This window comes from Martes martes (genome assembly GCF_963455335.1).
Source record: "Martes martes genome assembly, chromosome: X".
Classification (NCBI taxonomy): domain Eukaryota; kingdom Metazoa; phylum Chordata; class Mammalia; order Carnivora; family Mustelidae; genus Martes; species Martes martes.
The window spans coordinates 77474162-77501294 of record NC_137897.1 but is presented as its reverse complement, the minus strand read 5'-3'; the positions used below and the strand labels follow the sequence as shown (position 1 = coordinate 77501294).

At 40.4% G+C, this 27133-nt stretch overlaps 1 protein-coding gene across 2 annotated transcripts in view; it reads left to right on the top strand.

Moving 5' to 3' along the window:
- Nucleotides 1–8224: 8224 nt before the first annotated feature.
- Nucleotides 8225–27133, top strand: part of LOC308359972 (nuclear RNA export factor 2-like) — a 52964-nt gene continuing 34055 nt past the window's right edge. For both annotated transcript variants that reach the window (XM_080831311.1, XM_080831310.1), the window contains exons 1-3: nucleotides 8225–8500; nucleotides 12850–12957; nucleotides 13121–13230. In XM_080831311.1, coding sequence (XP_080687437.1) covers nucleotides 8402–8500; nucleotides 12850–12957; nucleotides 13121–13230 — 317 coding nt within the window. In that variant the 5' untranslated portion in view covers nucleotides 8225–8401. The remainder of the gene's footprint in view (nucleotides 8501–12849; nucleotides 12958–13120; nucleotides 13231–27133) is intronic.

Below are 27133 nucleotides of genomic sequence, written 5' to 3'. Positions count from 1 at the left end.
AGATGATGGGCATGATTCAGTCTAACCAGCAATTTCAGCAGAAGCCAGAAATAGAGATGGAGTTATACCAGCAGAAACACTGCCAGCTTTGACCGAAGAAGACAAAGAAAAGACAAAATGAAGAAAGGCTATAGGACAGAACCATAGACCTATCCAGCTGTGAATATGTGTTGTCCTTCAAGAAAAAATAAGAATGACCCCCAAATAGGACAGTGTCTTCCTGGGTTTCAGAGAGCAAGGCCACTTCTTTGGCTTCAGAGGGCAAGGCCTAGGGTCTTGGGAGCAGAGCTGCTACCCAGAGACAAGGGGGTAGGGCTGCTACCTCAGTGGGCTCAGATTCCACTGCTGTGGGCCTGGAGGACAGAGCATTGAGCCAAAGAGAACTATCTCTTGGGACTCCAAATCAAATGGAATTTTCCCACTAGGTTTTAGACTTGTTTGTGATCTGTAATTCCTTTCTCCTTTCCGATCTTGACCCTTTTGGAATAAGAATCTGTATCCTAATCTCTTAAATCTCACCCATCCTTGATTTAGATATTTAGGTGAGATTTGGGACCGAGAGTTAATGCTGGAATAGGTTAACACTTGGGCTGTTGAGATGGGGTGAATGTATTTTGCATATGAGAAGGACATGAATTCTGGGTATCCAGAATGTTGATTGTTATGGACTAAATTGTGTGCCCTCAAAATTCATATGTTGAAATCCTAATACCCAGGACCTCAGATTGTGACTGTATTTGGAAATTGTGTCTTTAAAGAGGTGATTAAAATAAAAAAAATAAAATAAAATAATAACATAAAATGTATTTGTGGCATAAATAAATAAATAGGTGATTTAATTAAAATGTGGCCCTTAAGATGGGCCCAAAACTGATTTGGCTTGCATCCTTACAAGAAGAAGAAATTTGGACACACACAAATACCAGGTATCTGAGCACACAGAGTAAAGAGCATATGAGGACAGAGCAAAAAGGTGGCCATCTGCAAGTCAGAGAAAGAGGCCTCACAAGACACCTTGATCTTGGACTTCTAGGTTCCAGAACTGTGAAAAAAATAAATTCCTGCTATTTAAGGCACCCAGTCTGTAGTATTTTGCTATGGAAGCCCTAGCAAACTAATCTATACCAATCTAGAGTGAAGGGCAAGAGTCAGGACAAGCAACAGACAGACTGATAAGCCTGGGAGAAAAAAAGGTTGGGAAAAAATATGTAGGAAAATGAGGGCTTTTAAAAGCTCCTGTGTATATCAAGGAATCCAGAAGTTCTCCTAATGCCACTGGCATCAGTGCTATATATTTTTTTTCTTTTAGATGAAAGAGGGCCAGTTAATATAACCTAACATATTACTGGCATACATTTGTTGGAAAATTTCTTGTGAAATTACCTAGAGGGGCAAGAAAGTTATGAGAGGAAGATTTTTTTTTTTATCAGAAGTCAGACATAAGGTTACATCTATCATACAACAAACACGATCCCTGGCACATAATACATACCTAAAGATTCTGAGATTCCTTAGAAGTGGGAACATGTCATCACAATCTTGTTACGCATTTATAGAAATTTAATTAATTCACTCAACAACTATTTCTTGAACACCTTCTAAGTGCAGATACTATTATAGACATTGAGATACAGTAGTTAACAAAAAAGACAGAGACCTCTGATTTTATAAGTGAGGGAGACAGAAAATAAATTAAGTACAATATTAGTAGGATAGAGAGTGATAAATGATCAGGAGAAAAATAGGGAAGGAGGATATTGAGAGTGGGAGTCCGGGAATGAAAAGGTAATAGGGAATGAACAGGTAGTAGGGAAGTAATGAATAGGGGATATAAACAGGGAAGCTAGGGAACACCTCAGTGATAAAAAGATTTTGAAGCAAATACTCAAAGGAAATCACAGGGATAGTCTAGGGGGTATTTTGGAAATAGTATTCCAGGTAGAGAGAATAGCAAATGCAAAGTGTAAGGGCTTACTTAAGCAGAGGGACCCATATTGTTGCAGTGAACTTAGATTGACCCTGCCCCTCCCAAAGGAACTTCCTTGCAAAGCCTAGATACAAGGGCGGGTCAGGCCAGGTGAAGACATCCAATCAGAGGGGCATGCGTATATCCACTAGGGTAAATTGAAATTCAATTGGCTGCGCGTGTGTAACCTAGCAGTTTTTTTTTTTTTTTTATGTGTGGCAGATCTAGCATGACTGTGCAGTTTTCTCTGTGTATTGCAATCTCATTGGCTACCTGTGTATAGCCCGGCTAAAAGTGCCTCTATAAAAAAGCTGGTTTGTGAGGCTAGCGGTTGGAGTCTCGCCGGAGCAGTAAGAGCTGTCAGCAGGAAGAATCGTCGGAGAGCAGCCTCGTCCAGAGCAGCCTCATCCAGAGCGGCGTCCTCGGGGGAGTGGCCTTGCCAGAGCAGCCTCCCTCTCGGGGGAGTGGCCTTGCCAGAGCAGCCTCCCTCTCGGGGGAGTGGCCTTGCCAGAGCAGCCTCCCTCCGGGGAATAAGAGCTGTCCCCTGCAGGAGTAGGAGCTGTGAGCCTCGTCGGGAGCAGTCTCACTGGAGAAGCAAGAGCTGTGAGAGCTGTCAGCTGTAGGAGTCATCGAGAGCAGTAAGAGCTGTCCGTAAGAGCTGTAAGAGTCGACGGGAGTGGCCTTGCCAGAGCAGCCTCCCTCTCGGAGGAGTGGCCTTGCCAGAGCAGCCTCCCTCTCGGGGGAGTGGCCTTGCCAGAGCAGCCTCCCCTCCGGGGGAGTGGCCTTGCCAGAGCAGCCTCCCTTCGGGGAGTAGCCTCGTCTGGGAAGCAGCCTTGTCTGAGCAGTCTCGTCCAGAGCAGCCTCGCCGGGAGCAGCGTCATGGGGAGCAGAGTCTGCGTCATCGGGGCTGTCGTCCTCGTAGTCATCATTGCCTCTTAATCGTCGGGAGCAGCCTCGTCCAGGGAGCGGCTTTGTCCGGAGCGGCCCTGTCGAGGTCATCGTCGTCATCTCTTCGTAAGAGACAGCCCTTACTAGTCGGTTCGATTTTCGATGCTTGGCACGAAATAAAGCTTTGCTTGACTTTCGCTTTGCATCAGTCTCGTTCCTTTGATCACGGACCCTAACACAAAGGTCCAGAGGACACAGCATAATTGGCATATTCACAAAACCACACAGAGGCCAGTTTGGCTGGAATAAAGTGAAGGAAAGGAAGCATAATAAGAATGAAGTCCTAGAAGGAACCTGGGGATGAGGTCATGTTGAACAGTGTTAAAGTGCTGGCCTGAAATCATATTCCAGCACTTCAACCATTCTTCTTCCAGTGTCCTCAAGTTCCTCATCTCATCCTCCTTGACCCAAGCAGTGATCAGAATTCCCAAACAACTATATATATTTTTTGTAATACAAAAACTTGGAAGGAACAATTTCTTCCAGGTTAATTTCCAGGAATGGTATGGTCAAAGGATCTGTACATTTAATATGTAAATGGAATAATATCCTTCATATTTTAGGGTATGATAATTTTCCCAATATAAGGAAAAATCTTCCAATCTGGTAAGAACATGATTTACAGCCAAATGAGTACATTACAGAGACAAGAACAGTGGTTTGGGTTCAGAAAGACCACAATTCCAATATGATTTTCGAGATTACAGCTGAACTTGGTGGTGTCCTTTGGGGGGGGGGATTAGGGGTTGGCAATCAGAAAGTCATTTGTTACCACCTCTGTCTTTCTTTTTGGTGGCTGTATGACTCTAGACAATACGCTTCTTGTTTCTCAGTTTCCTCATCTGGAGAATGGAGATGATTATCTTCCTCACAGGAATAAATGAGATAACCCATATGTGGCACATAGTCAGACTTTCCTGGGTTCCCTACAGGGCAGCAACTAGGGAACCCACCTGCAAGGAGCCTTGTGCCAGTGGACATTTAAATAGCAATAGTAGGCATAGGCTGGGCCCGCGGCCCTTGCTGTGGGGCTGAGGCTGGAGTCGGCGGGGAGGGGCGCTGGAGGCGGGGAGGACGGAGGAGGGAGGAGGCAGCGGCCGCGCAAGCGGCTGGCTGGAGGTTCGCACCCGGCGTGTAAGTAAACTGCGATGCCGTCTCGGGTTCGCCGGCCAGTATGCCGCCGCCAGTGCCAGGCTCACGCTGCCTCGCGCCCTAGTGTCTCCGCGCCAGCCTCGTGCACCCTCGCCGTCTCCCCGCGGCCCCCTCCCCGCGCCCCTCGGGTCCCGCGGCTGACCCGCGCGGGATGTGACCTCTTGCAGCTGCCTGGCCTCCTCTGCCGCCCGAGGGGCCCGCCTTTACTTGCTTTGGGGGGTTGGGGGGTGGGGAGCGGCACGCGGATTGTGGCATTGGAGTTCCCGGGCTTGCAGCGGCCGCCTCAGCCTCATCCACGCTCCCTTTCTTCCCAGAGCAGAAGCGGAGAAGGCGAAGCGACCGGCGGGGCCGAGGCAGACGGGGCTCAAGGCGCGCAGGGCGGCGGGGACAACGGGGGTGGCGGCGGGGACAACGGGGGCGGCGGCGGGGCCGAGAATCCGGCCGGAGGGGACGCGGCGGCAGCCGGCGATAAGGAGCGGAAAGTGGGGTTGGCGCCCCGCGACGTAGAGCAAGTCATCTTGGCGCTCAGGACTGGAGCTTTCAAAGTCGCAACCTTAACTGCTGGAGGGCTGTGGCCGCGACGACGGGCTGCGGAAGACCCCGCAGGACATCGGGCTCCTGGCCAAGACTCCTCCCCCCCCTCCCCCTGCCCAGCCGCCCTGTCAAGAGGAACATCGCCAAGTACCGGCGTATCCAAACTTTGATCTATGACGCCCTAGAGAGACCGCGGGGCTGGACGCTGCTCTACCACGCGCTCCTACTCTTGGAGCTACCTAAACGGCAGAACTGGGATTCCCGCAGGAGTGTTCCACCTGTGTCCTAGTGCTCTCTTCACCATGTCACTGTTGCCCCCAATGACTGACGATGTGGAAAAAGGTAACAGACTGAAACGCTACCTTCTTGGGTGAGACGCTTTGTACAGCTGCTTTTCTGAAAAATCCCCAGGGGAGGGGTATCTGGCTAGTCCAGTCAGTAGAGCATGAGACTCTTCCCATTATAAGATGAGTAAGTTCTGGGGATCTACTGCATAGCATGATGACTATAGTTAACAATACCGTAGCTGAGAGAGTAGTTCTTAAAAGTTCTCATCACACATGTACAGAGGTAACTATGTGAGGTGCTAGATGTGTTTATGAACCTTATGTGATAAGTCTTTTCCTTTTATCTGTGTATCAAATCATGACATTATACATCTTAAACTTACACGATGTTATATGTCAATTATATATCAGTAAAGGAGGAAAAAACACAAATGAAATTCATGATTCTTGATTGGATCCCAGATTGAAAAAATAAGTAACAATGAAGGAAAAACTAAACAGCAATCCCATTGATAGGAGTGTATTACTGGATCCAAGTCCCTGAAAGTGTAAATTTTATTTAGTGGTATAAACTTAGGCTAAAATTTAAAATTTCTATAAAAAGAGGAAAATGTAAAGAAGCAAATAAAAGTCATTATATGTACCTCCAATTAAAGGTATTTTTTTAAATTTTTGTTAAGATTGTAAGCTCGACAATAGATATTGCTTATTACTTACTAACTATGGCATCCTGCATGAGTCAAAAACTGCATGATCAGAGGGTCTGGGTGGTTCAGTCCCTTAAGCGTCTGCCTTCGGCTCTCCTAATGATCACAGGGTCCAGGGATTCAGTCCCCCATTGCTCTCACTGCTTGTCCGGAAGCATGCTTCTCCCTCTGCCTCTGCCTGCTGCTCTGCCTACTTGTGCTCTCTATCTCTCCGTCAAATAAATAAATAAATAAATAAATAAATAAAATCTTAAAAAAGAACTACATGATCAACTCAATGGAAGCAGAAAAAGCACTAGAGGAAATCCAACACCCATTCAGGATAAAATCAAACTAGAAATATCAATGAACTCCCTCAACCTGATGAAGCGCCCATTCTACCAGAAAACCCTAAAACTAATAACCTGGGGCGCCTGGGGAGCTCAGTCTGTTAAGCATCTGGTCTGTCTTCACGTAGGTCATGATCTCAGGGTCCTGGAATCCAAGCCCCTAGTCCTGAGGCTCCCTGCATCAGTCTCCCTGCTCAGAGGGAGAGTCTGCTTTTCCCCTTCCCTCTGCCCCTTACCGCCACCTCCCCATCCCCCCATGCTCTTTCTCATTCACTCTCTCTCTCAAATAAATACACAAAATCGTTAAAAATGAAAAATAAAACTGGGGCGCCTGGGTGGCTCAGTGGCTTAAAGCCTTTGCCTTCTGCTCCGGTCATGATCCCAGGGTCCTGGAATCAAACCCCACGTCGGGCTCTCTGCTCAGCAAGGAGCCTGCTTACTCCTCTCTCTCTGTCTGCCTCTCTGCCTACTTGTGATCTCTGTCTGTCAAATAAATAAATAAAATCTTGAAAAAAAATAAAAAATAAAAAACCCTAATATCCTATTTAGTGGTGAAAGACTGAATATTTCCCCCTAATATTAGGAACAAGGCAAGGATGTTTGCTCTTACTGGTTTTATTCAGCATAGTACCGGAGATACTAGCCACGGCAAGGAAGTATGAAAAAGAAATGGAAGGCATATAGATTGCAAAGGATTAAATAAAACTATATTTGCAGGTAACATGATCTTGTGTGTGGAAAATCCTAAGAAATCTGTAAGAGAAATACTAGTGCTAATACACAAATTTTGAAAGATCAATAATGTCTGTATACTAGAAATGAACAATCAGAAAATGAAACTAAGAAATCAGTTCCTAGGAGAGTATGTGATATGGTGAATGCTGTGAAATGTGTAAGCCTGACGATTCACAGACATGTACCCCTGGGGCAAATAATACATTATATGTTAATAAAAATAATTAATAAAAAATTCTTTATCTAAATGGAAAAAAGAAATCAATTCCTAAAGTAGTGTAAAATAGGATAAAATAAACTTGGCAAAATAAGTGCAAGGCTTATTCACTGAAAATTATAAAAGCTGAGAGAAATTAAAGATCTAAATTAATAGACATACATGTCACATTTAACACCTGGAGGACTGCCCTGTTCTCTCTTGCTCCTTCTGGGATTCCAGTTAACTGTGTTAGAATTATTCACTGTATTATCTTTAATTCTTGCCCCCTCTTTTTCAGTATGTTCCATCAGTTTTTCTCCCCAGGCTTCACTCTAGATATTTTCTTCAGACTGTCTTTCATTTTTTCACGTGGAGAACTCACTATGACCCTTAATATCTAACACCACACGTTCAGGGTAGTTTGAACTGTCCACCTAGAGCACAGAAGGGAGGTGAAGGTTATGGACACTAATTAACTCATTCCAGTTCACCCAGCCTGAACACATCAGAGCAGGGATAGTGTCTCACAATGGACACTCTGTCTAAGTCCTTCCTGCTGTGCTTGCTCTCTCCTGGGTGATGAATTCTCCCCACCTCTCATCTCCCAGGAGGTACAGGGCAGCCTTCCAATCTTCTGTGCTATGTTTCTTTCTCAATTATAAAAATCAGTGATATTTCTTTATTAGCCATGACAGCATCCCAGGATCTTTTTCTTGGTTTTTAGTGTTTTCTACTTTGTGTTTTATTTTGTGTTGTCTTTTTTTCTTTTATTGATTTTTATGTGGTTTTTTTTCCAATTTCTGAGCATGATACCAAATTAGCTTCTTTCAAAGAACAATATGCTGGGGTGCTTCCCAAGGGAGGTATGATACACGGTCTGAACAAAGCAGTTCTGGGATTCGTTCTTCACCCCTGTAGGAGCAAGATAGAGATGCAAAAATGGATGATGCCAGTGAGGGTCCCTGGATAAGATAGTAAGTGGCTGAAGTGTGCAGGGATAGGTGTGAATTGGGAAGATTAAGGGAGTGAATAATGGGTATTTGCAGGTTATTTGTTTTGCTTGTTTATTTCAGTCATTATCACATATAACACTTCCGTCTCAGCACATATAAGCCAGCTAGTTGTTTTTGAACAGTCATGCAATACTTTTATGAATTTCATGAACCTGTTCCTTTCCTGACAGACACTTAGGTACCAGAATTTTTCTCCTGTGGCATACTGCCACAAAGCTCATTCTGCTGCATATGATGCAGTAAATGTGGAGGCATGTTTCTGTCACATAGATCAGGATATGGCACTTTGCAGTCAGAGTATCTCTACTTTGATCCTAATGGGTGTTACCTTTTCTTCCTCCATCACAGATACCTTCATGACAACCACTTGGACTGCACGAGGGCCTTATAGGTTTTTGCTGTGCCCAAGATAAGCTTTGGGAATTTAGGCCACGTGAGAAGGATGAGACTCAGGGCTCCAGGCTTTGCTGATCTCCCAACTCCCTCCCTTCACTCCTTCCATGTTGTGATCAAGGTCAAGAAAAGGCTTTCATGAAGCTGTTTGTGATCCTGAAACCTAAAACTCTGAAAGGAGACATTGGTCTTGTCACCTTCCTAACCCTAATCTTTCTTCTCTGGCCTGCAATTGAGGTGAGAGGCTCAGCTCACCCAAGGAGCCAAAGGTTACGTGGTAAGGGTGACACCCGTTCACGCAAATGACTGGTTTTTCTCTGTTTTTGTCCCAGTATCCCTGATTATTTTGATAATAAAGAATGGCACTTCATGTTATGTCAAATCCCTGCAAAATCCATTGGAGGTGGATATTAGTTCACTGGTCCACTGAGGAAGAAAGGAAAAGTCAGAGGGCCAGCAACTCTTGGAGAACAGTGGGGTAGAGGCTCAAATCCTGGAGCTCCCCTCCAAAGCCCAGGCTGTGTATGATCCCCAGAGCCATGTAGCCGCTGAGATGGGGAATGTTCTATTACTTTGTTACACCTGGGGGTGGTGTTCTCTTCCCCTAGTATATTAGTCAAATGTTTTTATGCAGAACAGTATAATTTCTTCATTGTACAAATCTATTCAATTTTTGAAACAAATTAAATTAAAATTAAACATACATTATAATTAAACATATATTATAATTAAATATATATTCCATGCCTAATCTTACCATCCAGCCAATAACTTTGCCCTGAATTTAAAAATTCCTGCAAAAAAATTATCATACTAATTTTATCAGTGAGGGTGTTATATTCAAATTGTTTTATAAACAAACTTGTTTTAAAAACATAAATCTGTTTCACTGAAATTCAGTTTATTTTTGAGAAACACTAGGTGAAATAAGGAGACTGCACCCAGCTGAACACCTAAGAACACACAAAAGGGTACACACATACCCCAAACATCGACCAGCTCCCTCAGTTCACAGTGCTTGCTATGAGCCATACCCATCAGCATCAGGTGTTAGAATGTTCTAATTCAGATCACCTGTTTTCCACCACTTCAAGGAAACTGACAAATTGTAACCCTTTAGATATCCACTTTTACAAGCAAATTTCACACTGATATCAAGTAAACTGCCATAAATATTGTAGTATTTACATATGTAATCATTTAACAGGTCTGAAACAGCACTACCATTTTTATTAGGTTCCTGTTTTATTTCTAATGAATCAGTATTTAAAAATATCCCAATAAAGCCTGGGTCCAGATGCCTTTACTGTTGAATTCTATCAAATATTTAAAGAATTAGTACCAATCCTTCTCAAACACTTCCAAAAAGTAGAAGAGCAGGGAATATTTCCTAACTCATCCTATGAGGTTAGCATTACCCAGATACCAATGCCAGAGAGACACTACAAGAAAACTACAGACGAATATCTCTTATAAATACAGATACAGAAATCCTCAACAAAGTACTAACAAACTGAATCCAACAGCATATTAGGAAGACTCTACATCATGACCAAGTGGGATTTATGCAAAGATGGTTCAACATTAGAAAATCAACGTATTAAAAAAAAAAGAAAATCAATGTATTAAGAAGGGCATGGGTTGTGATGAGCACTGGGTGTTATATGCAACCAATGATTTACTGAACTCTACCTCTGAAACTAATGATGCATTATATGTTGGCTAATTGAATTTAAATAATTTTTTTAAAAACTAAACAAATAATTTTTTTCTATAGGGAAATAAATGAATAAATTCATTTTATTCTTTATGTTAAAAGAGAGAGAGAGAGAAAGAAAGAAAGAAAATCAATGTAATACACCATAGTAACAGAATGAAAAACATCTTTCCATCCTTGGAGTGAACCCTACTTGGTCATGGTGTATAATTTTTTATATATTGCTGAATACTATTTGCTAATATGTTGTTAAGGATTTTTGCATCTATACTCATGGGGGACATGTAGGGTGTTATTTTTTCTTCCATCTTTCTTCCTTCCCCCTTACTTCTCCTTCCTTTCTCCCTCCCTGCCTTCCTTCCTTCCTTTATTTATTTTGTCTAGTTTGGGTATTAGGGTATTAGTAGTTTAATAAATTGAATTGAGAAATACTCCCTTGTCTTTTATTTTCTGGGTGGAGATTTTGTAGAAATGATGTTAATTCACCCCTTAACATTAGATTCTCCAGTAGTATCATATGGGTCTGGATTTTTGGGAGAGTTGTTAAATTAGAACCTCAATTCTTTCAATAGATGACTTTTCAAATATCTATTTCATACAGGATGAGTTATAGTAGATTGTTTTTTTTTTAAGGAATTGGTTGCTTTTATCTAAGTTATCAAAGATGTGTGTAGAGTTGCCCACCGCATAATATACTCAGAGGATATTTTTTATGTCTACAGGATCTGTAATGACATCCTCCTTAAACTATGATTTTGGTCATTTGTGTCTTTCTTTCTTTCTTTCTTTCTTTCTTTCTTTCTTTCTTTCTTTCTTTCTTTTAGTGTTATTGGTGGAGGTTTGGCAATTTTTTCTATCTTTTCCAAGAATCAGTTGCTTGTTTCATTCCTCTATTATTTTCTCTTAAGTTTCTTCAACTTCTACTCTTTATTATTGTCTTCCTTATTCTGGTCTTGGTTTCTTTTGCTGTTCTTTTTTTAGATTCTTGAAATAGAAGCTTGGATAATTGATTTGAGACTTTTTTTTTCCAATGTATGCATTTTGTGGTATAAATTTGCTCTCCATGCTGCTGAATCCCACACATTTTGATACTGAATTTTCATTTTCACTCAATTTAAATTTTTTAAATTTCCCTTGAGACTTCTACTTGGACCTATGAGTGGTGAATGCGTGAGTTATTTATTTACATGAGAAAATCAAATTTAATAGGTGTATGTATGAGGATTCCACAGTCATGTAAATCCCAAAAGAAATCAAGCAAAATAAGGTATATATGTCATTCTGAACTAAGGAGAATGAAGTAGGGGTCTGGGATTTCAGAGGAAAGGTATGCACTTCACGGGGTGATAATGGAAGCAGATGTTTGGCAATCAGATGTTTGACCTACTATATAGATGTGTCACTCAGATAAAATTTATCTCTGTTAATAACTCTTATTCTGGAAAAGACCCCCCAATTTAAATTTTTCTGTGTGCTTAAGGGAGGGGCAAAACTTTCTCTTGAGTCTGCAGGTTCTCAAGTGCTTTCAGCTCAGGATAATCCACATACCAAAGTGGTATATTCTGAGGTAAGGGCTGTTCTGAACCCACAAATACTTCCTTGGGCATGTCACATATTAAATATTGCACAGGTGAATTGTTTCATCTTGTTGATCCCATCTCTTGGTCCTAGCAATAGGTCAGTTTAGTGAAGCTAATTTCAGGAAGTAGAGATGCAGGTATATTCTCAAAGTTACACCTATGTTTCAAGTAATCAGATATTAAATAAAAGCATTTCTATGGAAATAAAAGGAAAACAATGGTTAATGTTTGGATCAAATGTTAAGCCAGTTTTTGTGTTCTGAGGGTAGCTAGTTGATGAAACATCTAGATGTCAGACTTGAAGCCTCTTTAGATAGAGTGAAGGCAGGTAGTGGCAATCTAACAGAGCTTCCTGGTGTGTAGTTCAAATGTCTTGGGTGATCTTTTTGAGTGGCCCATAGAGCAGTAAGCACAAAGAGTGTCTATTAATGAGGTATTAAGGGGATTTCTTTACATCAAGTCATTTATATTTAGTTTGCAGGACTTCAGGAAAAGGCAAGTTTTCATTCTCAAATTATTCCAAGTCAGAAAGGTGGGAGAAAAATCAGAATATTAGTTTGGAGAGTTTTAGCCAGGCATTGGAGGACCTTAGGAGGAATCAGGACCTGGTCCAGTTTACAACAAATAGTATTAAAATCTAGTATCTACAAAGATGTGTTATTGAAACATATTTTGTCTCTCTACCCTTATTTTTACCAAAGATAACCAATAATTTTATGCAAAATAAGTCTAGACTTATTACCAAAGATAAACAATAATTTGTTTGAAAAATAAGGCTAGGCTTATTTTGACCCATCAGTTATTTAAAAGTATGTTGCTTGGTTTTCAAGGGCCACAGTCCATCTAACTCTGCAGCTGACCATGAACAAATGATATGGAGGCTCCCAACAATCTCTTAACATACAGAGAGTCTGCTTTGCCCCGGTATGTCTACAGCAGTGATTCTAGGGCAAGTGAGGGCAGAGGAGCCTTTCTGGAAAGGAGATTTAGGGATGGTAACGTGGGGAGGGGCTGGTGCTGGAGTTGTACCAGCTGGGCCTCTCTCAGCCCTCTGATTCCCTCCTCTTGGCTTCTCGGAGACTTGATCACCCATGATATTGAAATGGTACCAAATCCTAGACACAGCATGGCTGCCTCCCTGCAGACCCATGAAAAGAACATGCCTGAGGTGAGGACTCAGGGCCAGTGCCGAGACTGATGGTGAAGGTGGGAAAGATTAGGTAGAAGAGACAGGTTGGTCTCAGATATCCCCTGTTGGGGTCCTCACTCTAAATTTTTCCTCACCATAGCTTTTGCCCTCGAACCCGAGCAACAAGACACTCTTTCAGCTGGATGGCCTGTCTGACACTGTGCAGAATGTCACCAGCATTAAGAACTTGAACCTCTCCAACAGTGAGGTGAGGTGTGATACCCAGATCCTTCTTTGAAAGGAAGGTGGGAGTGCTCATGTTATGGTGACAAGTCAGGGAAGTGGGTTTGTTGGAAAAGAGAAGGGCTGGGTGTGCAGGGTCATCCTGGCCATCTTTCTCTGCTCCACGTGCTTCCTCCCCGTAATTACAGGTGATGTCTTCAGAGGAGCTGGACAAGGGCAAAAGTCTGCAGCCAGAAGAGATGACTGCCGACAGAAGCACCCTGTGCACCACCTTCCCTGATAAATCAACCAACATAAGGTCAGTTGTACACTGTGTCACCCCGTGGGACTCTGAACTATGCCTGACGGTACCTGTTTGGAGGATCCAGCAGCTCTGTTCCTTTGCAGGAGATCAGAATCCCTATGCTCTCCTCTCTGTGTCCCTCACCTGTGCTGAAACATCTCCTATTTGGATTAAGAGGCTAGAGGATAGCTTCTGAGCCCTGACTCAGGCCAACTGGCAGAATCAGAGAGGATGAGGTTCACTGAGACTTACTTTTCTTGGCAAGAAGGGCCGGAAGTGGAGCTGAAGCTGCCTAATGTGCCTCAAATTAAGATGGCTCTTGGATCTGTAATAGGATGAAGAGGTGGGAGGATCTCTGGGTCCCTCTCTGGGGATCTGAATAGAACAGGAAAAAAAGGGGAGCTGTGGAGTGGAGAAAAACAGTGGAAGAAGAAAAATATGGGTTGGGGGGAAATGCCTTCTAGATGATGCTAGGTCCAACACTCTCAACCTCCTCTATAGGATGCAAAACATTATTCTCTTAGACCTGTGGTTTTCAACTCTGGATATGCAGAAAAATCCCCTCCAATGTCCAGACTCAAGAAACTGAATCAGAAAAAAAAGAAAGAAAGAAATTTAATCAGAATATCTAGGGGTAGATCCAGTCATCAGTGTTTTTAAGGCTCCCCAACTGATTCTCATGAGCTGTCAAAATTGAAAGCCTTATCTAATAGTATATTAGTTTTCTAAGGCAAAGTCACCACAGACTGAGTGGCTTAAGCAATAGAAATTTATTTCTCACAGTTCTGAAAACTAGAAAGCCAAGGTCCAAGTACTTATAGCATTAGTTTCTTCTGAGGCCTCTCTTCTTGCCTTGCAAGTGGTCATCTTCTTGCTCCTTCTTCACATGGTCATCCTTCTGTGCACACACACCCTTGGTATCTCTCTATATTTCCTAAACTCCTCTTATAGGTAGATAATCTATAGGTAGATAATCTAATCAGACTGGTTTATGGCCTACCCTGATGGTTTCTTTTTAACTTAATTACCTCTTTAAAGGCCCTATCTTCAAATCCAGTCATATGCTGAGGTACAGAGAGTTAAAGCTTCAACATATGAATTTGGGTGGGATGCAGTTCAGTCCACAACAGATGGTATAAGTAATATTTTGGTCTGAGAAGTTCAGGTGCCTTTTAGCAGCCTTCCTATGACTACCACACAACACTTCTACAATCACTTTGTTGGGCAGAAGTTGGTCATGTGGCCATACATAGCTGCAAAGGAGACCACCAGTGTGGTCTTTTACTGGCAACACTATTATCCAAAATAAATTTCGGATTCTATTATTTGTTAAAGATTTTATTTATTTATTTGACACGGGGAGAAGGGAGAGAGCAAGCATAAGCAGGGGCGAGGGGCGGAGGCAGAGGCAGAAAGAGAAGCAGGCTTCCTGCTGTGCAAGGAGCTGATATGGGTCTCAATCCCAAGACCCTGGGATCACCACCCAATGCAGAAGGCAGACGCTTCACCTACTGAGCCACCCAGGTGCCCTGGGATTCTATTTTTAAGGGAGAAGTATAATTGGTATAGAATATATGCTATACTTTTATACCCAAGACAGCTAGAAGCACTCCCTCAATTATTAGGCTCTTTCTACCCAATTTTCCAACCACAATTTTCATGGGTTCAAAAAAAACTGCTGTTTTAGAGACATCTAAGCTCACTCTTCCGTCCTCCCAAATCCCCTGTCCCAGACTGCTTGGCTCATCACAACTTAGCATACATATGTTTAATCAATGTCATTTATCCATTCAACAAATATTTAGTGGTTAACGAAGACATGAGAGGTACTGTGATAGATACTAGAGATAAAGTAGAGAACCTGACAGACATGGTCCTGTTTCCCATTGAGCTTACATTTTAGAGGGGATGATACCTTCAGGGATGAAATGTTATTAAGAAAATAATATGGGGAAACATGATAGAGAGCCAGTAGGGTGGGGAAGGCAGGGAAGAATTTTCTGAAGAAATGACTTTTATCTGATACTCAGCAAGAAGCAGTCAGCTGTGGGGAGATATGGGACCTTAGGGAACAGGATAGGGTGCAGCAAGAAGAAAGTCCCTAAAATATGAACAAGCTTGGCACACGTAGGAAATAGTTTGGATTCCAGTGTGTCTTAGAAGAACAGTGTTGGGAAATGAGGTTAGAGTAGCAGAAGAGGCCAGGTCACAGAAAGCCCTATGGGCCATGATAAGCACTCCAGGTTTTGTTCTTACTAAGATGGAGCCACTGGGGCACTTTAAGAAAGAAAGGAATATTATTACAATCTACTTTATTAAAGGTCAGTCTGAATGTTCTTTGGAACAGACTGAAATATAGGAGCAAGGGGATGAGGTAGGAGACTACTACAGACATGAGAGTGAGAAGTTACAGTGGCATGGACCAGAGTCTTAGCAATGGAAGAGGTGAGAAGGAGTTTGAAGTGAGATTTATTCCAGAAGTACTGAACTTGCTGATGAAGTCCATGTTTGTAGTGAGGGATAGAAAGGAATCAAGTGTGTCTTTTGGAATGTGGATCTTTGCAACTGGGTTAGGGTGGTTTTCTTAGATGAAGAATTGAGTCGAGGGTCAGGTTTAGTGCAATGCCAAGAAATTGACAGTTCTGTTTTGATCATGTTGTTTGTGGAGCTTATGAAAAATTCTGGGTGGGGCCATGTTGTTGGATATATGTCTGGAGCTCCTGATAATATTCTTGGCTACAGCAAAAACAAGAGAGAACAACTATACAATTTAACAGAATAATTCAATCAGAAAATACTTGATTCTACATATGAGCAGGACCCAGCTCTAGATTTTGGAAGGGATACGAAAACATTTTAAATCAACTTTACTGAGCTATAAGTTATGTTCAATATAATGCATCCATTTTAGGTGTATAATTCAATAAATTTGGATAAATTTATCCATTCATATGTGTAACTACCACAGTGGACATATAGAACATTGATATGAAGGCTTTTAAGATCCCTATCACTTTCTGGGGTGCCTGGGTGGCTCAGTGAATTAAAGCCTCTGCCTTCAGCTCAGGTCATGGTCCCAGGGTCCTGGGATCGAGCCCTGCATCGGGCTCTCTGCTTGGCGGGGAGCCTGCTTCCCCCTCTCTCTCTGCCTGCTTCTCTGCCTACTTGTGATCTCTGTCTGCCAAATAAATAAATAAAATCTTTAAAAATAAAAAGATCCCTATCACTTTCTTCATGAAGCTCATCATGCTGTTAGAGGGAAAGAAATGCAGGCATGTAAGTGAAATAAAGATATAAGGAAGTAAAGGGTAAGTTTCAATGACTGTAACAGTTCTTGAAGGATGTCACTTTGGTGAGGGTTTCCATTGGGAAATGCCTGGCTATAATGCAAATACATTTGGGGCAGGAAGCTTGCCATCAACATAAAAGGTCAAGGGAGAAGTCAGGCCAGGCCACAAGACTTTCATCTCCTCAAATATCTCACCAATCTGAAATGCCCATAATTATTCACCACTTTGGCTTAAAATATCTGGAATTATCTTTAGACTACAAGTTATAAAATGCACATAAATTTTTCAAGAGTGATGTCTGTGGGATACATAGAAAGCCAGCACTCTACTAACATATGCTTATGGTGTCATAGGAAGATTTTCTGGCAACCACCTCATTAGAGGATAGGGAACTTCAGGACAAATGAGGGATTAGCAAAGCAAGTACTCAATATCCTCTTAACTCCTCTGTTTTCTTTTAACCTGACAATAGAAAGACTTCCTTCCTTTGGGATATCCTGTATCATTTTGTGGTGGCAAGCCTCATAAGGAAGCATGTGACATTTGTTTTAGTCCAAAGAAAAGGAGGATTTTATTGGGAGCATGAGTTCATCTAGGGTTTGGGGAAGCCCTAGAAAATGGTGTGTGTGTGTGTGTGTGTGTGTGTGTGTCAGGAGGAGGTATAAATAAAGTCCATGGGCTATAAATTTTCAGTATTATGTTTATTCATATTGATAGTAACATGTAAAAAGTGGTCATGGTGAGAGAGATGGAGGCTATGCCGAAGCCTAACAGTATGAGTCTTGATTTATCTAGGTGGGTGGATATAGCTTTGCTACCGTTGAATGTTCAATCTTCCAGCAACAGAAACCAATGTTGATCACCAAATATGGGACTGGTTGAATAGACTGGGTTTTTTCACTCTGAAAGTGAAAGGCCAATGACTCTTTCGAGAGGAAGATGCACGTACTGAGGGTGATGGTTTTCTTGTGAGGTCTTGGCCATCACCTTTATCTGAGAGCATAGTGTTTGATCCACTGTCATGAAATTCTCAGAACACATCATATCAAACAAAGAGACCCACTTTATAGCAACATGTATGGAAATGGACCCATAGACATGGGATTCACTGATCATATGATATATTGCACTACCCAGAAACTCCTGCCTAATAAAGGATTAGAATGGATTGCTGAAGGACCAAATGAAGTTCTGTTTAAAGGTGACATTTTAGTAGAATTGAGAGTCATCATCTAGGACTCAATGTACACCATGAGTAAAAGACTTTTATGTGGTTCTAATCCTCAAAAAAGATAGTACATGGATCTGGAAAACAAGGGGGTATAAGCAGGACATATCATTTGCCATCATTCCAATTGACCAGGTTGGAGAAATTTGGGTGCCTGGTTTCTAGAACTCTGGGTTATTGAACTGTAAGCTACAAATTCTACTCAAATACTTTGTCTTCCTTGTGCTCATCAACCATCCTGTAAAAGAAGAGTCACCATCCTGGCAGAGGTAATTGACTGTTATCAGGAGAGGTATGAACATTATTACACACTGAGAGGAGGAAGAAATGTGTTTGGCTATGAAGCAATCCATTGAGTGCTTCTTAGTACTTCCCTCCCCAGTTTTGACAATAAAAGGATAATGGAGAAACCCATAGCCATAGAAGAATAAAGTGACCAGGAATGAGGATCTAAATAATGCTACTCATAACCCATTACAACCATCAGACTTGGGGACTGAAGATGAAGGGAATCTAAAATGGGTAGTGGACGAAAGAGATGAGTATTAGTTGTGGCCACAAGACCAGATGCAGATATGGGCTGGTAATTATTATCTTCTAAGTTTCCTTCAGTAATACAGAACCACTAGGTTTTCTGGGCATATGTGGAGTAGTAGATCCAATCAGAGCAAATGGTAGAGAAATAGAGAGGAACTCATAATAACGTTGCCTTGATATCCCTTTCAGAGAATAACTTGTTGCCCACCCCGTGGCAATTGATATCAACAGATAGCCTTCAGCTATCAGCAGTTTCTGGGATAACATCGGCTGCAGAAAGCTGTCTTGCCCCTAGTCATGCCCTTCCTATGGTGTTCCTCATTGATGGAGGTAGGGTATAAAGGCCCAGCCATTTAGGCCCAATGCCTGACAAATCTAGTGGAAAGTTTTAGCTCCTCAACTCAACATGGAGAGGGCAAAAGATATCATACTTGCATCATAGACTGACTTTTCCCTTGGCCTAATCCTACTTCTTCCTCCTCCAATCTATAGTTTTTTTTTTATCCCTATGGAACTCTATAATAAATATCCAGCATATTAAATTCAATCTTAAACATTATTTCCTGAGCTCACCTTAGGACCCCTCCCAGATCTTCTCAATGAGAACTTGCATATTTGTCTGTTTTGTTTAATGTTATATTTCTAGCATCTAGAAGAGTGTCTGTAACATAGTCGAACCTCAATAATTATTGGTTGAATGGACATGTAAAATGGCACAACCACTTTGAAGAACAGTTTGGAAGTTTTTAAAAAGTTAAACTTACACTCTACCTATCATATAATATATCCATTCTACTCCTAGATAATTATTCAAGAGAAATGAAAGGTTATGTCCACCCAAGTATTTGTGCATAAGTTTCATAACAGCTTTACTCATATAGCTCAAAACTAGAAATAAGTGAAACATCTCCCACTTGGTGAATGGAAAAACAAATTGTGGAGTACTGCTCAGCAATAAAAGGAAGAAACTATTTATACACTTAATGATATGGATGAATCTCAAAACAATTGTGCAAAATCAAATAATCTAGAAGAAAAAGAGTATAAGATTTTATTTTTTCATTTATATAAAAGTATAGAACATGATGGGGTGCCTGGGTGGCTCAGTGGGTTAAGCCTTTGCCTTCGGCTCAGGTCATGATCCCAGGGTCCTGGGATTGAGCCCCACATCCGGCTCTCTGCTCAGCAAGGAGCCTGCTTCCCCCTCTCTCTCTGCTTGCCTCTCTGCCTACTTGTGATCACTCTCTCTCTCTCTCTCTCTCTGTGTCAAATAAATGAAATCTTTTTTAAAAAAGTATAGAACATGCAAACTGACTTACAGTAACAGAAAGCAAATCAGGGCTTGTCTGAGGGTGGTAGAGGGTGTGTAGAGGGAATGAGGAAGAATTAGAAAAAAGCATGAGAAATTTGGGAGGGTTAATTAATATGTTCATTATCTTTATAGCAGTTATGACTGCATGCATCTGTCAAAACTTAACAAGTCATACACTTTAAATATATAGTGTTAATTGCATGTCAATTATACATCAAAAAGTCTGTTAAAATAGTTATTGATTGGATAAAAGAATGAACTCATAACCTAGGACAGTCATTTCCCAGAAACCTACCTCAAATGTATATTCTCTGTTTCACATTTCACAATTGAGTAACCAGACCCCTAAGTTTTCAGTCTCTGAGAATCTTAGGAATGGACTTTAGAAACATAATTGACCCTTCTATCCTTACCTTTTATATGGAAGACTCAACAAGCACAGCCCCACCCCAAACCTTGGTAAAAAACTGGTATGAAAGATCTGGCCAAGACTAGGCAGGAGTGAAGACAGTTGATATTTCATGGGCAAAAATTAACTTGCTGAAATTGTTGGCAGTAGGCAGGAAAATCATAAGTCCAACTTACACCATCTGTTGAGAAAAGACATTGTGGGCCATGGGCTGAAAAATCCCTGTGGTGGAGAAGAACTATCTTTGAAGTTATGAGAAGGAAATGAGAAAATCAATGTGACAATGAAAAAAAAAATGCAACTCTCTCATACTTTAAGAGGGGAGATATAAAAAAGGATTCTCTATGTGCTAGAACAGGGTAATGTATATGAGGATTTAGTGATAGGAAGCTGAGAGAAGGAAATGGCTCCACTTAGGACAGAGTTTTGGGGAGAAGAGATGGTTCATGAAGGACAGGGGCTGATAGTCTTTCATCTCATAAATCTTCAGGGAAGAGAGGCAAGACTGCCTGATGAAGAGTCTGGTGACGTTTTATTGTGCACTGTGCCAGGTAACCTCTTCCATTGTACACCTGAGGATAACATAAAAGGCACCTTGAATAATTTTGTAATTAAACCTATCATTAGTAGAGAAGTGGGAGATAGATTTCAGCACCTGCTGCCAAAAATGGCCCTAAGTGTCCCAATAATATTGTGCTTCAATAAAGCTGCCACCCTGTATTGCAAAATATTTCAACCAAAGTTGAGGGGTTAAATACAGGCCTTCAGAGAAATGGAATAATTCTGAAGAAATGTGGAGAGAAGTTTCAAACTTGCCACAAGCACAGCTGTGGCAGATGCTCCAGTCTTCTTCAGAGAGGTTTTAAAAACATGGAATGATTTTGACAGCTGCCTGCTTCTTCCCACTCCCACCCTGTGCTTGTTCCATGCTGTGCCTATTTAGTTGGCTGCCTGCCAGTCCTAAGAAGAGAAGATCTAAATTGCTCTGGTCTTTTTTTAGCAGCTGGTTTTTAAAACGAACATTTACCAACTTTACCCGACTCCAGTGCCTACAGAATGACGAACTACCTATTGTAGAATGAGATGCAATGGCTATTACAGAAACCAGTAAAATAGAGTGAGGACGCAAGAAAATTAGGGTTAATGTTGATCCTGAGGTAGGAATCCTAACTGTTTCAAGTAGTGCAAAATATAAGGGTGATTAAAGGCTCTGCTTTAGGGGCACCTGAGTGGCTCAGTTGGTTAAGCAACTGCCTTCAGCTCAGGTCATGATCCTGGAGTCCCAGGATCTAGTCCCACATTGGGGTCCCTGCTCAGTGGGGAGTCTACTTCTCCCTCTGACCCTCTCCCCTCTCATACTTTCTATCTCTCAATTAAATAAATAAAATCTTAAAAAAAATAAAAGCTCTGTTTTAGATGCTTTTGCCAAATCCCCCAGTAATAAGATCCATACTCTGGTCTCTGCCTTGGAAGGTACCTACGACTCCCAGTTTTTGAGTCTTTTAGGATTCTGCAATTTGTTTCTTAGGCAGTTGGTGTTTAGTTTCTGTGGTCTGCTCAGTGTCTGTTTTCCAATTTCCAAAATTTTGCTCAGATTTTTTTTTTGTCTGCTGTCCTTTTTTCCCACCTTTTCTTCATTTTAGGAGGTTTTCTACTGAGATCAAAAACGCATTTGTATTCCATTTTCCAGGAATAAGCAGAAGTTCATGAATAGATTTTTCTAATAGTTCACTGTGCTTTCATTTCTGAAACAAATCCTTTGTGATCTTATTTCTTTATAAGATATTTGTTAGTTCAGTTTGGTATTATTTTACTTGGAATTTTTACATCTATAATTATACATGTACTATAATTTCCTTTGCTTATACTGTCTTTTTCTAATGCTTAGTGTCCAATTTTTACTAGAATTACAAGAGAAGATTTTTAAATCTTATTGACTTTAATGATAAATGTTTTCTCATCTGGACTAATTAGTGGATATAAATATATCTGAATAAATAAAAAGAATAGTCTTAACATGTGGAAAGGGACCATTACTATTTCAAAAGCACTGCTCTATGAAAGGAGGCAAAAAAAAAAAAAAAAAAACCTCCTCAGTACATGGACTATTACCAATGAAACTAGGATAAAATGTTGCTTTGTTCAGGGTATTTCATTAAACTGGCTTTGTTATTATAATGTATATGTTGAGGAAAAGCCAATAAATTATGTTTTTTTATTAGGTATCAGTGTTTTTTAAGTTTTTATCTAAATTCCTGTTAGTTAACATACAGTGTAATATTAGTTTCAAGTGTACAATATAGTGATTCAGAATGGCTAAAATTAACAACACAAGAAACAAGTATTGGTTAAAATGTGGAGAAAGGGGAACCCTCTTGCACTGTTGGTGGGAGTGCAAACTGGCACAGTCACTCAGGAAAACAATAAATTATAAGTGAATAGAGTCTTGCCCGTTCGCTTCCATGGTACTATTGTAAAATAAAAGCCCTGAGTGGATCTTCACAGTGCTCAGCTTCCTCCCAGGTCAGGCCAGAACAACCCTTCACAGTGGCAGAATCAGGAGAGAGTCCCAATGTTCTCCCTTATCTTTCCTTCCATCCTGACTTGATATCTACTACAATTATTCCTCTGCCTATGTTGTCCCTTAAAATGCGCTGCATTGGTACTAGGCATTTAGATTTAGGTGAGAATCATGGTGGTTAATTTTATTTGTCAACTTGACAAGGCCACAGGGTGCCCAGATATTTTGGTAAAATGTTGTTTCTGGGTGTGCCTATGAGGATGTTTCTGGATGAGGTTAGCATTTGAGTTGATAAACAGTAAAGCAGATTTCCCTCTTCAGTGTGGGTAGGCACCTAATTGGTTGAGTGCTGGAGCTGGAATTCTTCCAAGAGGTAAGCCTACATCATTGGACAGTGTTTCATTTCCAGTTATTTAGATAGTGGAAATGAGTAACCAGAGAAATCTCTTGATGACCCACGGTCCCCAGGCTTTCCCTTTTGACTACTTCTTCCTATTGAGTAAGCTAGATCACTTTCAGAAGCTTCCATTAATCTTTAACTATCTCTCAGGCCACCTATGTAAGATGCTCAAGGAGTGTAGGTAGAAGTTTTTCTGAAGATACAAAGGCCAAGATCTCCAGAATGCCTCTCTGAAACTCATCAAGTTAGAGCCAAGCATAGGTTTCCCTTCCATAAATTTATGCTGAATCACTTGGGAGCACTGGCTGCATACCTGGGGTCCTGGTCTGCCAGGGGCTATTAACAGTTAAAGGGAAGAAAGATACATGCCTGGAATATAACTATAATTCATTCATTCATTCATTTATTCATTCATTCATCCAAGCACCTAGTGCATGTCAAGCATAATGATAAGAAGGGGAAATAGGATCATAAAAAAATTGGGCAATGTCCTTGTCTTCCTGAAGCTTCAGAATCCATACAGAGAAAGAAAGGGTTTCTGGGGTAAGGGAAGTGTTTGGGTCCCTATAGTGTCTAATTTCAGTTTATAAAGTCGACTCTTCCCCTTCTGCATGTCTCATAGACAAAGCTGTGACATGAACTAGAACAGAAAGCTGTTCAGCAGGAGCCTGTCCATTGTGTAAATAAAAGGTTGAGGAACTAGATTTCTCAAAATTCCACCCAATAAAACACTTAGTCCTTATTATATGCAGAAATACACTTAAATTTCATTTAATTATTTAAACAATTTGAGGAGTGTAACTAATTATCTTATCTCTATATCTAATTAGAAAGTTAAGGTTAAGGAAGATTGAGTGTCTTAAAAGAAAATAGGAGGCATATTGATAATAGGAAAGTGTTAAACTTTAAGCTATGAAATCCTAACTAATACAATATACTGGCTCCCATCCTTTAGGTTCAGGTCAAGGTAGTGGCAAAGCAAATTTCTCAGTCCAAAGCTTGGAAGTTACTGGCCCTTAGAGAATCATATGAACTAGAGAAGCTGTAGTATATTGAAAGCCTAACATGCCATCCTCCTGCCTGCTCTGTGTAATTGTTCCTATCTCTGTTCTGTTGTCTCATAATAATGCCATCTTAACACTGGGCTTTATTTTGACTGGATTATTTCTCCCAAAAGTCATATGTTGAAGTCCTAATTCCCGGTGCCTCAGAATATGACTACATCTGGAAATGGGATCTTTAAAGACATGATTAAGTTAAAGTGAGGCTGTTATATGCCTTAATCCATTCTGACTGGTGTCTTCATACTAAGAGGAGCTTAACAAAGTGTAGAATCAGACCCATAAATACAGAGAACAAACAATTGTTGCCAGAGGGGAAGGAAAGCGGGAGATGGGCAAAATGAGTGAAGAGGAGTGGAAGATACAGACTTTCAGTTATGGATAGAATGTCACGGGAATAAAAGGCACAGCATAGGGAATATAGTCAGTGATATTATAATAGCACTGTATGGTGACACTTGTGCGCATAGCACAACCTATACAGAAGTTGAACCACTATGTTGTCCACCTGAAACTAACGCAAAATGGTGTGTCAACTATACTCAAGTATAAAAATTTTAAATAAGTAAATCCATTTTGGTTTTTTTAAAAGGAGCTTAAGACACACAGACACCAGGAGCATGTGTGCATAGAGACTATCATGTGAAAAGACAGCAAGAGGGCACCCATCTGCAAACCAGGGAGAAAAACCTGAGAAGAAACCAAACATAACAATACCTTGATTTTGGACTTCTAGCCTCCAGAACCATAAAAAACAAATTTCTGTTGTTAAACCACCTAGTCTGAAGTATTTTTGTTATGGCAGCCCAAATAGTCTAATACAAGCATTATGAACATGTTGCAGAGTTTTGCAGGTTATAAAGCAGGTATAATAACCTGTCACAGAAAAGATGAAAATAAAGTGATGATCAATGACCAGTAAAACTAAGAGAAAGATGTTTTATTTATATTAGTGTCAGGCACCCCCCCCCATGTGTATTAGAGTGTGCTGACAGGCACTCATTGATGTAGCTAAACATTTTTTTTAATCCTAAAAAATTCCTGGTAATCATCTCAGAGGAAAAAATATATGATATGACTATCAGGTCTGACAAGAGAAAATCTGACTTTTCTGAAGAAAAGTTATAATTAGAACTTCAGTGTGCATCTTTTGATGAAAGAAGCTGATCTTGATCACCATCAAAATGTCTAAGTATCGCTTGAGCATAAGTGGGATAGGTGTAATTCTGCTATGTCTTACACTGTGATCTGTCCATCTGTAAGTACTTACAGAGACTAGAGTTGGGCCAGGCATCAGATCTTGATGTCAGACTCCTGTGACTGTACATAGAGGCTTCCTAAATCCAATTTGAAGTTTCATAATAGGTTTTATTGTAAATACATGGCTCCATTTTCATAACTTGCATTTACATGTGTTCCATAAATTATTCTTCCAAAATTATCTATAGAACACCAATTTTCACAAATTATAGTCACTTGAAAAAAAATCACTTCCTTCAGTAGTCTTAAAACTACAAACACACAGTCTGTTGTCGTCCTTACTAAAATATTCAAATTTAACCATGGTACAAAATTTACTCTGTTGAATTTTCTTCAGCTTATTTATGTAACTATGTTATATTGAAGGTACTCAGCAAAATAATACCATTGCTTTTATAACACTTTTTTCCCAAGTCAGCAAACCAGTAAGGCCACATCAAATTTATTGTGGATATACATACAAAAGCTTCAGTTTTCCACACAAATCAGCAAAAGAGGTGTTCATAAAACTGCAATTTAAAAAAACTACATTGTATATTCTTCTTTGTTCTTTCTAGGAAAGTTCATAGTATATCTAATATACACAGTAATACCTAATTCAGATTCTACTCATTTTTAATTTTTGTAATTCCAGCAAGAGCCAGGTATTATGTTTAAATTCTGCAATATTTCTTTTTTTGGTATTTATCTAAAAGGAGATGTTTTCAACTATCATTTAGCATTATATACCACATATTATATAAATGAATATTACATATATTATTACAATCATATTTACACATTAAAATAAATGTCTAAGGGTCTTAATTAGTTTCAATTTTGTTTTGTTAGTTCTAATTACTGGTAGTACCTGAAATTATTTAAATGGCATTTCAAAGAGGTCCTCCATTATCTCAACTTTTCAGAAACTGAAGATGGCTATCCAGTTAGTCTGAATAAGGAAGACTGAATTAATATTAATTTTTTTGGAGAATCTAGTGGGTGATCAAAACACAAAGTTTGGATCCAGAGTGTCTGGAAGCAATCCCTGGCTTGACATCTATAAATTCTAACTTCTTAGGCAAGTGACTTAACACATATGTGTTTCAACTTCCTCATCTGTGAAAACTGGAAAAATAAAGATAGTACATACTCCATAGAATTACCACTATTAAATGAGTTAATATTTTTAAGCCCTTGACTCATAGTAATTATTATACTTTTTTTTTTCAAATTAACAGCTAAAATTCACTTACTTGGTTTACTTTAGTTTCCTTTAGACTTCCACAAAATTAAATCAACAATGCTTCTCTGTAACCACTCCTTAGGCTTTTGAAGTAATCGCCACAATATGGCAATTGTTATGGTTTTAGGGAGGACCCATTTCAATGTTATGTATTAATTTATGTCTTAAATTTCATGTATTATTAGAAAAATAACAGAATTAGCACATTAAAAAAGGGGTGGGGCAGGCAAAGCCCAACCTTGTGTGCTGAGGAAAGTCACTTGGAGCCACCACCATCACTAGGGAGCCCAGGAATGTGGGCAATCTCAGATCTCCAGATCTCATGAAGAGAATGATCTCCTAAAACATGCAGATTGGGGGAATCCTACTGTTGTTGTACCCAACTATTACCAAGCTGACCCAGCATTTGAGCACTGTGGGATCCTAAGGCTGTTGTCACATGAATACTGTCATCATGTGAACACTACAATTATGTGGCAGGCCCACACATACTGGTCATGTCAATACCATGGGCTTCTAAATCTTAAAGTCACCTGGTCTCTCTGAACCAGTTGCCACTATGATCATGTGGTAGATTCAGCATCAAGTCACTGCAGAATCACGGACTCTTAAATCCTGCCCATCAGGTGATTTTTTTCCTGTCATGTGGGATGTGGAAACTTCAGCTCTCAAAAT